Source organism: Bombus vancouverensis, chromosome 2 (assembly GCF_051014615.1).
Source record: "Bombus vancouverensis nearcticus chromosome 2, iyBomVanc1_principal, whole genome shotgun sequence".
Classification (NCBI taxonomy): Eukaryota; Metazoa; Arthropoda; class Insecta; order Hymenoptera; family Apidae; genus Bombus; species Bombus vancouverensis.
Genome location: NC_134912.1, coordinates 20,632,663 through 20,644,443, shown reverse-complemented (window position 1 = coordinate 20,644,443; position 11,781 = coordinate 20,632,663). Strand labels below are relative to the sequence as shown.

The 11,781-nt window shown below is 31.6% G+C and overlaps 3 protein-coding genes across 5 annotated transcripts; 1 reads left to right on the top strand and 2 right to left on the bottom strand.

The window, feature by feature from the left end:
* Positions 1 to 522: 522 nt before the first annotated feature.
* Positions 523 to 4,641, bottom strand: LOC117160091 (sorbitol dehydrogenase). 2 transcript variants are annotated; one of them, XM_033340519.2, is made up of 8 exons: positions 4,484 to 4,641; positions 3,692 to 3,725; positions 3,441 to 3,601; positions 2,987 to 3,150; positions 2,653 to 2,837; positions 2,347 to 2,546; positions 1,978 to 2,099; positions 523 to 1,356 (listed from the first exon to the last, which is right to left on the bottom strand). In XM_033340519.2, exons 1-8 carry the CDS (start codon positions 4,535 to 4,537, stop codon positions 1,203 to 1,205), a joined length of 1,074 nt encoding a protein of 357 aa, XP_033196410.1. In that variant the 5' UTR covers positions 4,538 to 4,641; the 3' UTR covers positions 523 to 1,202. The 2 variants fall into 2 exon arrangements, with proteins under 2 accessions (XP_033196410.1, XP_033196411.1); XM_033340520.2 differs by having other exon boundaries at positions 2,347 to 2,525.
* A 2,131-nt stretch (positions 4,642 to 6,772) lies between these two features.
* RIOK2 (RIO kinase 2) lies at positions 6,773 to 9,229 on the bottom strand. 2 transcript variants are annotated; one of them, XM_033340563.2, is made up of 6 exons: positions 8,936 to 9,218; positions 8,486 to 8,627; positions 7,973 to 8,351; positions 7,610 to 7,894; positions 7,187 to 7,515; positions 6,773 to 7,096 (listed from the first exon to the last, which is right to left on the bottom strand). In XM_033340563.2, the coding sequence occupies exons 1-6, from the start codon at positions 8,999 to 9,001 to the stop codon at positions 6,846 to 6,848; spliced, it is 1,452 nt and encodes a 483-aa protein (XP_033196454.1). In that variant the 5' UTR covers positions 9,002 to 9,218; the 3' UTR covers positions 6,773 to 6,845. The 2 variants fall into 2 exon arrangements, with proteins under 2 accessions (XP_033196454.1, XP_033196453.1); XM_033340562.2 differs by having other exon boundaries at positions 6,773 to 7,515; positions 8,936 to 9,229.
* Positions 9,230 to 9,350: 121 nt separating this feature from the next.
* Positions 9,351 to 11,565, top strand: eIF3m (eukaryotic translation initiation factor 3 subunit M). The gene is made up of 7 exons (XM_033340566.2): positions 9,351 to 9,510; positions 9,731 to 9,910; positions 10,003 to 10,097; positions 10,173 to 10,391; positions 10,471 to 10,739; positions 10,811 to 10,954; positions 11,273 to 11,565. Exons 1-7 carry the CDS (start codon positions 9,466 to 9,468, stop codon positions 11,494 to 11,496), a joined length of 1,176 nt encoding a protein of 391 aa, XP_033196457.1. The 5' UTR covers positions 9,351 to 9,465; the 3' UTR covers positions 11,497 to 11,565.
* Positions 11,566 to 11,781: the final 216 nt, after the last annotated feature.

Sequence of the window (11,781 nt, the reverse complement as noted above, 5' to 3'; positions counted from 1 at the left end):
TAAGTACGTACGTGTTGCATATTTCGACGAAAGAGGAAACTCAAATACGAGAGTAGCTGGAAAACAGACTGTACGTTTCAAGTACCACTCGGGTAACGTAGAAGGCTAATAGAAGAAGTCATGCAGTGTCATTGTTAGCAGACAATATCACAGATGGTTAAGTTTCTCCTCGCTAATACTTCTGATTCATTGAAACCGTTGAAAAGCAGCGCTCAATATACCTTTCATCTTGCGTCTTTACATTCCATTTTGACGATACTTTGGCCAACATATTCATTTTTTTCGATTTATAAGTATTATTTTTATTTGCTTTTGCCTACCAAAATCGATTAACGCTTGTACAATTTCGACGAGTATACGTGAATTTCATTTATTTAATACGATACAAAACACGAAAGAAGATAAAATTGTCAATATCGTTGAAAATAAACGATTGTTAGCAGACACAGTGTAATGGAATTTTGTTCTTTTTCAACTATTTACAAAAATGTTTACCTGTTTGCGCGTATACTACGCTCTATATTAGGCATATAGACGTATTTCGGAAACTTTATTTGCGATATATTTAGATTTACAATAAAATGTTAATCGCATATAGATACATTTGAATCGAACGAAACAAACGATCGTATGATTGATTTTAAACGTAAAAATTCCAATTTTTGTCAATGGCTACACGTACAGCTATTTTTTTAATAACAATAGCAAAAATACTAATAAACAGGCATTTAAATGATGATAATTCTAATAAAAATAACGATAATTTTCTATCATATAGATACATCGATCGTTAAATGTTAAAATACTTAAAATACATCGATGAGGAGGGAATATTCGTATCTACGCGTGTCAGCCGCGTACAGCGTAATGCCCCTTTCGCATAACGTATATGATTATATATATATACATATGTCATTTAATTAAAAAATGTATCTACATACATGTATATACAGAGCATGACTAAATACGAACAATCAGCGAAAACTAATTATCATTAGCTTCAGAAATTCAAAAAGCATACATTTCATTTATGTTTTGTCAATAATCCCATTGTCCTACCGATAACAATTCCGTATAAAAGACTTACTACTGCCTTAATATTAACAATATCACCTATTTTTCAATTTCTTACGGGCATGTTTTACGGTTATTGCAGCTCGTGATGTTAAGAAATAATTCCCTTTGATTCGTCATTTACTTTCCTAGTTACAATGTATCATAACCTTAACGACATTATCTTGTCCGGATTTGGATGTTTCAAAAGCTTGAACGGTTTCCTCTAACTTATAATTATGAGTTATCAGTGGTTTCACATCAATTTTTTTAGAGGTCAAGAGATCCAGCGCATCGCCATAACTAAAAAACAGAAAGAAAAACATCATCTTTTAAGATGCTGCTGTTAACACTACATGAGCATTAACATTGTGTGTGTATATATATATATATATACCAGCGTATATATACATTTAACGATACATGTGTATATAAATATGTTGAATATCGTGGAATCAAGATCAACGTCATTCACAGAAGTAAGCAAAATATTTGCATTGATATGACACACTATACTCGATTTGATAGAAAGATACGCGTAACTTATAACATGTCGAACGAATTTTAATTCATTTCATTCTTCGTTTCAATGTAGAATCCAATTGGTACAAAGAAAAAGTCAACCGAGCTATGACTAACAGGAAGGAGATTACACAGTTTAATTCCTTACTTTATACACTTACTTGTTTTTCTTTTTTTTTTTTTTAGCGAGAATATCATTCTATGGTAGAATTTTGTCATTTCTTTATTCATTCAATGACAGTAATAATAATTTATTGTTTATTTAGCAAATTTAAGTTTAATTACGCTCGTTCGTAGAAACTAAAAACTCATCGGCAATCGATATGTAACGTGTGCGTGTATCAACAGCCGCAATAGCGAGTACGCTATTATCGGCAAAAAATGAAAAATATTTGTACGTACTCGTTTGCGTATCGAAATACGCCTCTAATGTCAACTTCTCTTACAAGTGCGTTCATCAATGGAATTTGAACCTCCGGTGCTCCCATTCCTACTAAAACTGCCACTCCACCCGATTTGGTCACCTAAAAATCCAAGGCATGTTCCATGCACATCACATGCATCCAACTTGCGTGCGATGCACGATAAGTACGTAGGTGCGTCTATTATACATATGTTTCATTTCGCTACATTTCTCTACGTGTTGTATATTTATTCGATTAATTGATATTACTGTTACGTCTAACTGATTATATCAACAGTGATTCTTATTGAAAAATCAGTCGATAAGAAAGAAAAGATGCGCGTATAGACAAAAAATGGAAGACTTACGAGAATCGCCAATCGTATCATAGACTGTGCCCCACACGCATCAATCGTCGCGTCAGGTTCTTCACCCAAGAGCTCGATAACTTTCTCTGCAGTTTTGGACTCTTTATCCTCCTTTGTCGTTAATAATATTGCATCAGCACCAAGTTTCTTTGCAAGATCTAATCTATTTTGTGAGAGATCTAAAGCAGATCGTTCCGTAACTATTGTAAATTGTAAATTGCAAACGTTTTATTTTTACGTATATTTATGTATCTATATGAAAACCCTTAACTCTCGATTGATCGTACGATAGAGGAAAAAGCATACCCATAATAACGATTTTACTGGCTCCCATAGCTTTCGCTACCAATAACGATACTAGACCGATCGGTCCGGCTCCCAAAATCAAAACTTTCGAACCGATACCAATGTTCGCGCGCTTACAAGCGTGTACACCGACTGATAAAGGCTCCAGTAGTGCTCCTTCCGCTAACGTCACATTGTCTGGTAATCTGTAATGTAACCGGACAATTTCACTTATTACAGGTCAAATATCATTTAAAAATATTTAAGTCATATATATGTATATCCGATTAAATATAAAAATCTATACATCCTTATAGGATGATAAAGGTATAAAAATGTATTTACGTATACTTACTTGAAACAAAAATCAGCAGCGTGCTTGTAGAAACGTCTTAAACTGCCATGTACCGGAGGAGTAGCGCAAAATACCATCTCTTTGCATAAATTGTAACGTCCTCCTTTACAAAATTTGCACATTCTACAGGATACCCCGGGTTCAATGGCTACTCGATCACCGACCTAAGTTAGATATTTATTAAACATCGATCGGTGCAGATAAATGATATTTAAGCGAATTTCGTTAACATACAAGTTGCAATAGACGATTCTTCGATTTGTTTATCCTTTTACCTACTATGTATACATATACCTACATACATGCGTATAGAGTATACGTAACTTGACGACTGAATGACACGTACATAAATACCATACTATCCAAACTATCTGTTTTCTTTTTTTTTTTTACTATTATCTTTAAAAAACTATTTTAATAGTCAGAATAACATTCGTTATTCGTTCTCACGTACCTTCAAATTTTTTACATTCTTTCCAAGTTTGACAACCACTCCGGAAGATTCGTGACCTATTATCATAGGTTCCCGCACCACAAAGTCACCTATTCTACCATTTACCAAATAATGAACATCGGAACCACAAATTCCAACGCAACCCATTTGCAAGAGTACCTCTAAAGGAGAAAAAAAAGCATAATAAACATTCGCTTTTCTTGTACTACACCTTGCTGTACTTCCATTTAATAAAATGAAAAAGCTCTCACCATCTTCGGCAGGTTCCTCGATCGGAGTTTGTTCCTATAATGGAGAAAGATAAGAACTATAGCTATCACTCGTATACAACAGTAGCATTTATGGTTTGTAAGATTGGTTCAACTTAAAAATTTCGTTAAACATAATTTTCTACAACTTTTTAAATTATTTTTATAACGCAACAACAAACAAAACGATAAATAGGAATAAAAGAATAACGAGTGTATTCGATTTTAGATATAACAAGATTTCGTTTCGAAATAGAAACGATATAACGTTAGAACAGCAATGCGCTAGCTTTTAGCGAGCGCATTCTATGCGCACATAACATGGAATAGATTGACCCCGCGTATAATCGCAAATAACGAAATAATGACGAAAATAGCGAAGTTTGTCCTTGTACGTGCACAGGCGATTTGTCTCGTTCCTATTCGTTGACCATTCCATATGTTAATTGTATTAGCGGTAGTAACCGTTTCAAGTAATAACAGAGGAGACAAAGAAACAAGTTAAATCGACATAATCGTTTCCTCCAAATTACACTTTAACGAAATCGAGATAAGCTACGATGCGCGGCTGAGCTATTTCATATATTATTACATACTTGGGGTAACATAAAAGGTGTTAAAACATTTCTATAATCGTCTCATTACGCGTTCGTGTAAATAAATCGCGATTATTCACGAGAAAATGATCACAACTGAATATTTCATATTTAGGATATTCATCTCATATTAGGTACTTAGGTATACGTATATGTATGAGATATTTGTATAATTTATTACTAAATTTGTAATACTGACCAGTCTTATATCGTTGATACCATAGAGAATAGCTGTGAGATTGTCTTTGGCCATGTTAAAAAAGCAGATGTCGTTACAGCAATCGACGAACACGATTTATACTAAAATAGATTCCGCGAAGAGCACTAGAATGACACTCAAACTAGAAGAGAAGAGCGTGCGCGGCTTATATATGAGCAGTCTAGCTGTCGCGATCATCACAACAAGCAACCTTATCATTCGTACCCTGTGGAATCGTTTTACTCTTCTAAAAAATATCGATGTGCTCGACGAACTTTCTCGATTAACTACTTTTGTTTTGTTCGCATCTTCGCACAAATGTTCTTTCCGTTTCTGTCACTCTCCAAGATTTTTGTAAAATATTCGAGTCTGTTCGAAACATTCCTTCTCGAATCAAACGACCCTTGGAGCGAAACCTCCAATCAGTCTCCGTCGATTCGGTTCAAAGTTCAAGATCGTTGATCCATTGCAAAATAATACATTTGGAGTAAATGTAAAAATTCAAATCTTAAGATGTTCGTTATAATAGACATGTATTTGATATTAAATAATTGAACAATATGCAATTTTCCCCCCAAACATAGTTTTTAAAATGTTTATTTTATATATGTAAAGGGTAAATCGATAAAAAGTATGCAGTATCTAAAATAACTCGTTACCTATTGATGCAACCTAATGATGCAATTGTATTTTTCTATATCTTATATTTTCTGACATATCAAGGTGACCTTGAGTTTTTTTATAGACGCCGTATACGTTAACATTCTCTGTAAAAAAGCATTAACTTATTTATACCGAAAAACCAGATATTTTAATTTTAATCTATCAAACTTAAAGTATGAAAGACAAAGATAAGGTAAACGCAAGAATAACACTTTGAGTCTTTCCTTGTCTTTAATACGTTAAACTCAACGATTCGTTTATGACGTTTTTCGATAAGGCCAGTAGGTAACGAGGTATTTTAAGTAGTACTTCTTATTGGCTCGCTCTATATGAATGTGTATATGAATCTAACGATCGAAAATTAAAATTGGAAATTATTTCTTGCGGAAATAAGACATTTCTATGCTGTAGAAACGAGACGCAAAAATTTACTTTATAGGAACAATCGCAAAAATGAACTTCTCTAATCACCAAACATGCCTCAATGTACATACGTATGTACACACATACAGATGAAATATGTTAACACCAATGTAAACGAACAGTTGTAACTTCCGAATATAAACAAAATTAATGTTTACTGAAATGTAAGCAACTTTTGACCTTCGTATCTAATTTCAAATTATCTTATCTGCCTAATGCAAATTTCGTACTACATACAAAATGCTACATTTCTTCTTAAAATGATCTATGTTTCTTCCTAATCCTCTCATTACTATATGAATAAAAGGTACCGAAAATTTTCGTAACATCTGATAAAGATGTTAATATCTATAGCCTGTGATCATATTGCACCCTTATAGATAAATAAAATTAACTTACTTGTATAAATATTTAAAGTTTGTTTGTATTATGAACTACCGAAAATTTCGACGGAAACATGGATTCAATCATCAAGTCACATAATATATTAGATTAATCATTTTGCAATCTCTTCTCTTAATTACCTTTTTTTCGTAAATCGTTATTAACTTATTTTAAATATATATGAACGTCTATATTTGAATGTATCTCTAACGACAATTGATATTCGAATCTCTCTTCCAAATATATTCTGTTGGTAAACCAATTATATATTTATAGATGATTATTAAGAGGTTTAATGATACGTACGAAGCATCACTATACATCTAACACTTATATAATCAGGGTGAAGGGAAAGATAAAAAGAGAGAGAAAGAAGAGAGATAGATAGATAGATAGATAAATAGATAGCTAGATAGATAGATAGATAGATAGTTAGATAGAGAAAGAGAGAGAGAGAGAGAGAGAGAGAGAGAGTCTGTGCAAATAGTGCAAAGAATCATATAGATTTATATCCTCTGCTATGTCGAATGTTATGTAAGAAACAATATGTCGAAGAATTAAAACGTATCACATTTAATAAATATACAGTGGCACATACTAGGACCATGACTTGAATTTTAATCATTCTCATGTTAATTTCATTTTCTTTTGTTATCTTTATCTTGCCAGTTAATAGTGCTAATCTTTTTCGATGGTGGAGTGGATACTTAGATATTTAAAAGCGTTATGCTATATCTAAATAAATTCTTTTAGGGAAATAAGTATAATATAGAAATGATCGAAGCTTTATTAATAAAAATATATTATTTGTTAGCTTCGTTTTATTTTTTACTTTTGTTGTTTTTTATTTTTGAATAAATCATCTACAATAAGTAGCAAAAGTGTATCATTTTTATTCCCACCCCCATATCCCTGTTGATTGTTTAATCGTATCCCTATTCTCCCTTCTAACTCTAGTTATCGCATTTGCCTCTCCTTTCACGAGAATTCTTCTAGATTGCTCCCTCTTTTCACGTTTTTGTAAAGCTATTTTCACCTTTTTCTTAATAAGTTCAGGGGCGATCGTTGAAGCTGTCATACTACTGTACATACTTTTCGAATCATTAAATTTTTCTACATCATCATCTTCTGGATTGCATGTTTCTGTAAAAAGAAACGAATTGGTTATTTCTTTGTTGTGCTTTACATTTAAATCGTATGACTTTTTGCCTATTAAGTTTCCCACTGACTTACCCATATCGATCTTTTTAACACCTTCTTCTAAAATACGATCTTCTACGGATAAAACAGTTGAATCTTCCTTCTCATTTGTTTCTGAGTCTTCGGATGTTTTCTTTGATGTACACATAAATTCATTTCTCACAGAGTTTTCGACTTTGAGTTGTAAATAATTAATTTCACTCTCATTCGTATTTTTATTTTCTTCATCCGTATCCTCGTTGCAATCCTCCTCAATTTCTTCATCTTCAACTTCGACCATGCCTATTTCCCTCAAAAGATCCTTTTCCATTTGTTTTGTAATACCACTGGCCTTAATTTCTACATCGATACAATCTTCTCTCCTAAAGATAGATCCATTTGTATAATTTAAACTGCAAAGCTTTTATCATTGATATTTTATTTAACGTTTGTTTTTGCACTTTTATCGTAACTTACGAAATATCTTGAAACGTCGGGTACAACTCACTTTCGTAAGCGAAACGTCTTTTAAAAAAATCACGAACACAGTTTACGTCTCTTTCAAAATAAGTTTCAGCATCCACATGCTCGGTAGAAATCATTTGTGGAAAATCAATAAGAATGGGTTTTCCGCTATTTGTTATCATGATATTAAATTCATTGAAATCTCCATGAATAACTCCGTGATTTCCCAGTTTTACAATCAAATTCATTAGTTCGTCATACAACGATTCAACATCATCCAGTCTGTATACACCACATCTAAAACAAAACTGTCTTATACACACACTGTGTCCAAAATAACATGATATAAAAGTTACTAATAATAATTATACTTACAGAGGTCCACCTTCAACCAGCTCCATAACAACGCAATGTCTATTGAGATCAATTGGTTTAGGTACTGGAAATCCTCTATCGAAAAGTGCTTTCATATATGCATATTCTCTTGTTGCTGATATTCTTGATAGATATAACCATGATGCCGATTTTCTATGTTGATGATAATCTCTCTTACTTTTGATATTTCTAAAACAAGTCCTTCCCAATCGATGCAGTTTTAAACACATTGGATTTCTATCCTCATCAGCAACTATATAGATATTAGATTCTTTTCCTACTCCAATTTGATTACCAAAAGAAGCAATAATACCTCTTTGTGCCAAAACTTTTAAAGCTAAATAGTCATAGCCTGCATTTGTCAAACGATAACCATCATCTAAAAAGGCAAAGAAAATATTTTATATACACACACATATTATCTCTGTTCTGCAATTCTCTTAAATTAAATTTTTATAAAAATTTATGTTATATTATATTGTATTAATTAAATGATCTTTAAAATGAACTAACATTGTTTCCCACGTTCATAACTGAGAAGCCTATGTTTGCATAGTTCCTTTAACAACTTATGTACACCACCATAACGCAAATTTGCTATTTGCGCAGCCAGTGATGCAGGAACAAGTTCATGATTCTTCATTCCCATTTCAATCTGTAATGACAAATATCAAAAAAGCTGTTTAATGAAATTTAATAGCATTACTTAACCTTGACGTTTAATAAATTTGGTACTATTTTTCATTTTAAAAATAACAATCAATAGGAAAACATAATTTTCTAGCACAAGCTACACACATTGTACAAATAACGACACATGATTCGATTGGAGAATCCTTTTAAACAATTATTTCCTCATCTTTTAATACATATTGTACATTAAAAGATAAAAATCCCGAAATTTTGAATATAACCCTCAAATGTGCTTAACTTAATTATAGGCAATTGATAACATATATTTACCGCTGTTAAAACACGAAAATCATCTTTTGTTAAATATCGTAAAATCGTCACGTTTAATTTCCCCATGTTTATCTCAGGTTATTCCACTTTAATATTTTATCTCATTATAGTTTATCAAATACTAAACAAGATACACGGTAGGTCAGGACATTGATTAATAAAATGGACTACCGATGAGTGGCGACAAAGTACAGAACCTCATTCGTGTCAAATACTAATAGAGAGTTTATAGATTCTTGTATATGCTAGGGTGAAACCTGATGGAACCAAACAGAATAGATTCCTAGCTTTTGTAGCACTTGAGCGCTTGGTGCAGCACTTGTACTGGGAGACTATGACCGCGGTCATAACTCGTGCGGGAAATAACTAAATTCCATCTCTAACATATGTAAAGGATCAAAGAAACTTTCTGTTATATAGTTGGCCATTATGAGGAAAACAACAAGCTTTGACTAACTAGTAATTTTCTGATAGATTGTGTTTGATTTTGTCGTGATTGCGATTGAAAAAACGTGGTAGTATTCGGCAAGATGCAGGTTCCTCCGATTTTTATGGAATTACCCTTAGAAGATCAGGTAATTGATGGTGAAGATACATTGAATATCTAAGAGTCGAAGAAAACTTTATGTAAAATTCAAATAGCGTCCTTATTATCACTCTTAAATGAAAAGTATAGGTTATATTCAGTTTTCTATAGCTTCTCATTATTGTTTCATTTTATATATTCTGACAGAACGGACTCTAAAACAAATTTTAATAAATTAAATATATTTGAAATTAGTGTTTTATATTTAGGCGCAAGAGCTAAGAATATATTTTAAGAATTTGGGAGCTGAAATAAGTGAAGAAAAATCTCCTAAAGGAATAGAAGATGATTTACATAAAATTATTGGTGTTTGTGAAGCTTGCTTCAAGGAAGGAAATGAAAGTGAAATAGAAACAGTCTTAAATGACATTGTATCTATTATGATTGTGGTAAATATTTTATATATTTTTAAATTATAATAAGTTAACATATGTTTAGACAGCTTAGTAACTTTAAATTAATTTCATGTATTTTGGTTTAGATCCCCACTGAACGTGCAGAAAATTTAATATTAGCATTTTGTGAGAAATTAACAAAAGCTCCTGGATATAAACTTGGTTTAGTATGTCTAAAAGCGTAAGTTACATGAGTATCAGTAATATTACTAATTCTTTCATATAAAAACATAACACTCTTAAAATATTTTCTCAGATTGTGGTTATTATTTCAATCTCTTCCTGATGACTCTCCAATGAGATATCATGTCTATTATCACTTAGTTCAAATTGCTCGCAATGTGGATCAAGTAAAAGCTGTGTATGGTGGAATAGATCAATTAAAGCAACAGTTTGCATCACTTCCACCATCGAATGAACAAATGCAGAAATTACTTCGGTTACTTCATGAAGTACTTTTAAGTTGCAAACAGGGGTAAATGAAATTTTATTACATGATACATTATATTTAACAATGCAATATATTTCATGAAACTTTATTATTACTATAATAGGGAACAAGCTGCTGCTGTTATGGTAGAACTTTTAGGTACATATACAGCAGAAAATGCTTCTGCAGCTAGAGAAGATGCACAACGTTGCATTTTAGCTGCATTGGCAGATCCAAATACATTCTTGCTTGACCCATTGTTAGCATTAAAACCTGTAAGATTCTTGGAAGGGGAACTCATTCATGATTTACTTCTTGTCTTTGTACAAGACAAGTTACCTGCATACTTAGATTTTTATCAACATCATAAGGAATTTGTAGAACATCAACTTGGTATGTAAGCAACTGATAAAAGATATAAAAAATACGAATTTATTGAAAATATAAATATATTTTTTTATTAGGATTAAATCATGAGCAAAACATGAAAAAAATGAGACTACTAACATTTATGCAACTAGCAGAAACAAACCCTGAAATGTCATTTGATACAATTCAGGAAGAATTACAAATTAATGAAGATGAAGTGGAAAGTTTTATTATTGATGGTAAATTATTCAGTTAATTATATTACTAAGGCTTTCAATGTAATTGGAATATATATATGTGCAATTATAAAAATATTTTTTTCATACGAAGAATGTATGATTACCCTGCATAAATAAAATCAACCTCTATATTTTTTTATAAAATAGAGGCAATGTATACAGGGTATATTAACGAATCAGTACTGGCTTAGTGAAATTAAATTTTTATTAAGTTATCGAAGTATTCAACATTTATATTGTGTATTAAATTGATATGGTGTTGTTTATATTTATGAAGCATATAAAAGAATATAAAATATCCACCTTTTTATGTTTCAGTATTGAAAACGAAACTTGTTAGAGCTCGTATGGATCAAGCTGGTCGCAAAGTTCTCATTTCAAGTACCATGCATAGAACATTTGGCAAACAACAGTGGATGCAACTACGCGATTTACTTGCAGCCTGGAAAGCAAATTTAACTGCTGTACAAGAGGGTATGAAATCTGTAGCTGCTGCACAAATGGAACTTGCTGGAAAAAACAAAACTTCTATTACCCATTGATGACATTTAACTTCTGTATATGTAATTTAAAATTTGTGCATACAAATATTGATTGGAAATCAAGTTTAATTAATTTCTTAATTAATTTCCAACCTTACTTGAATAAATAAATATGCGCCGCGTGGTACAGTATTATGTTCACAATTAAATTACTTACATAATTAAAAATCTGATGATAAAAAAAAATTATTTATAGGACTTATAATCCTACCAGTTTATTTAAAATTGTACAATATACACACATCATCTTAGTTTTTAATTAGAAAGCCGTAAAAATATTAACCT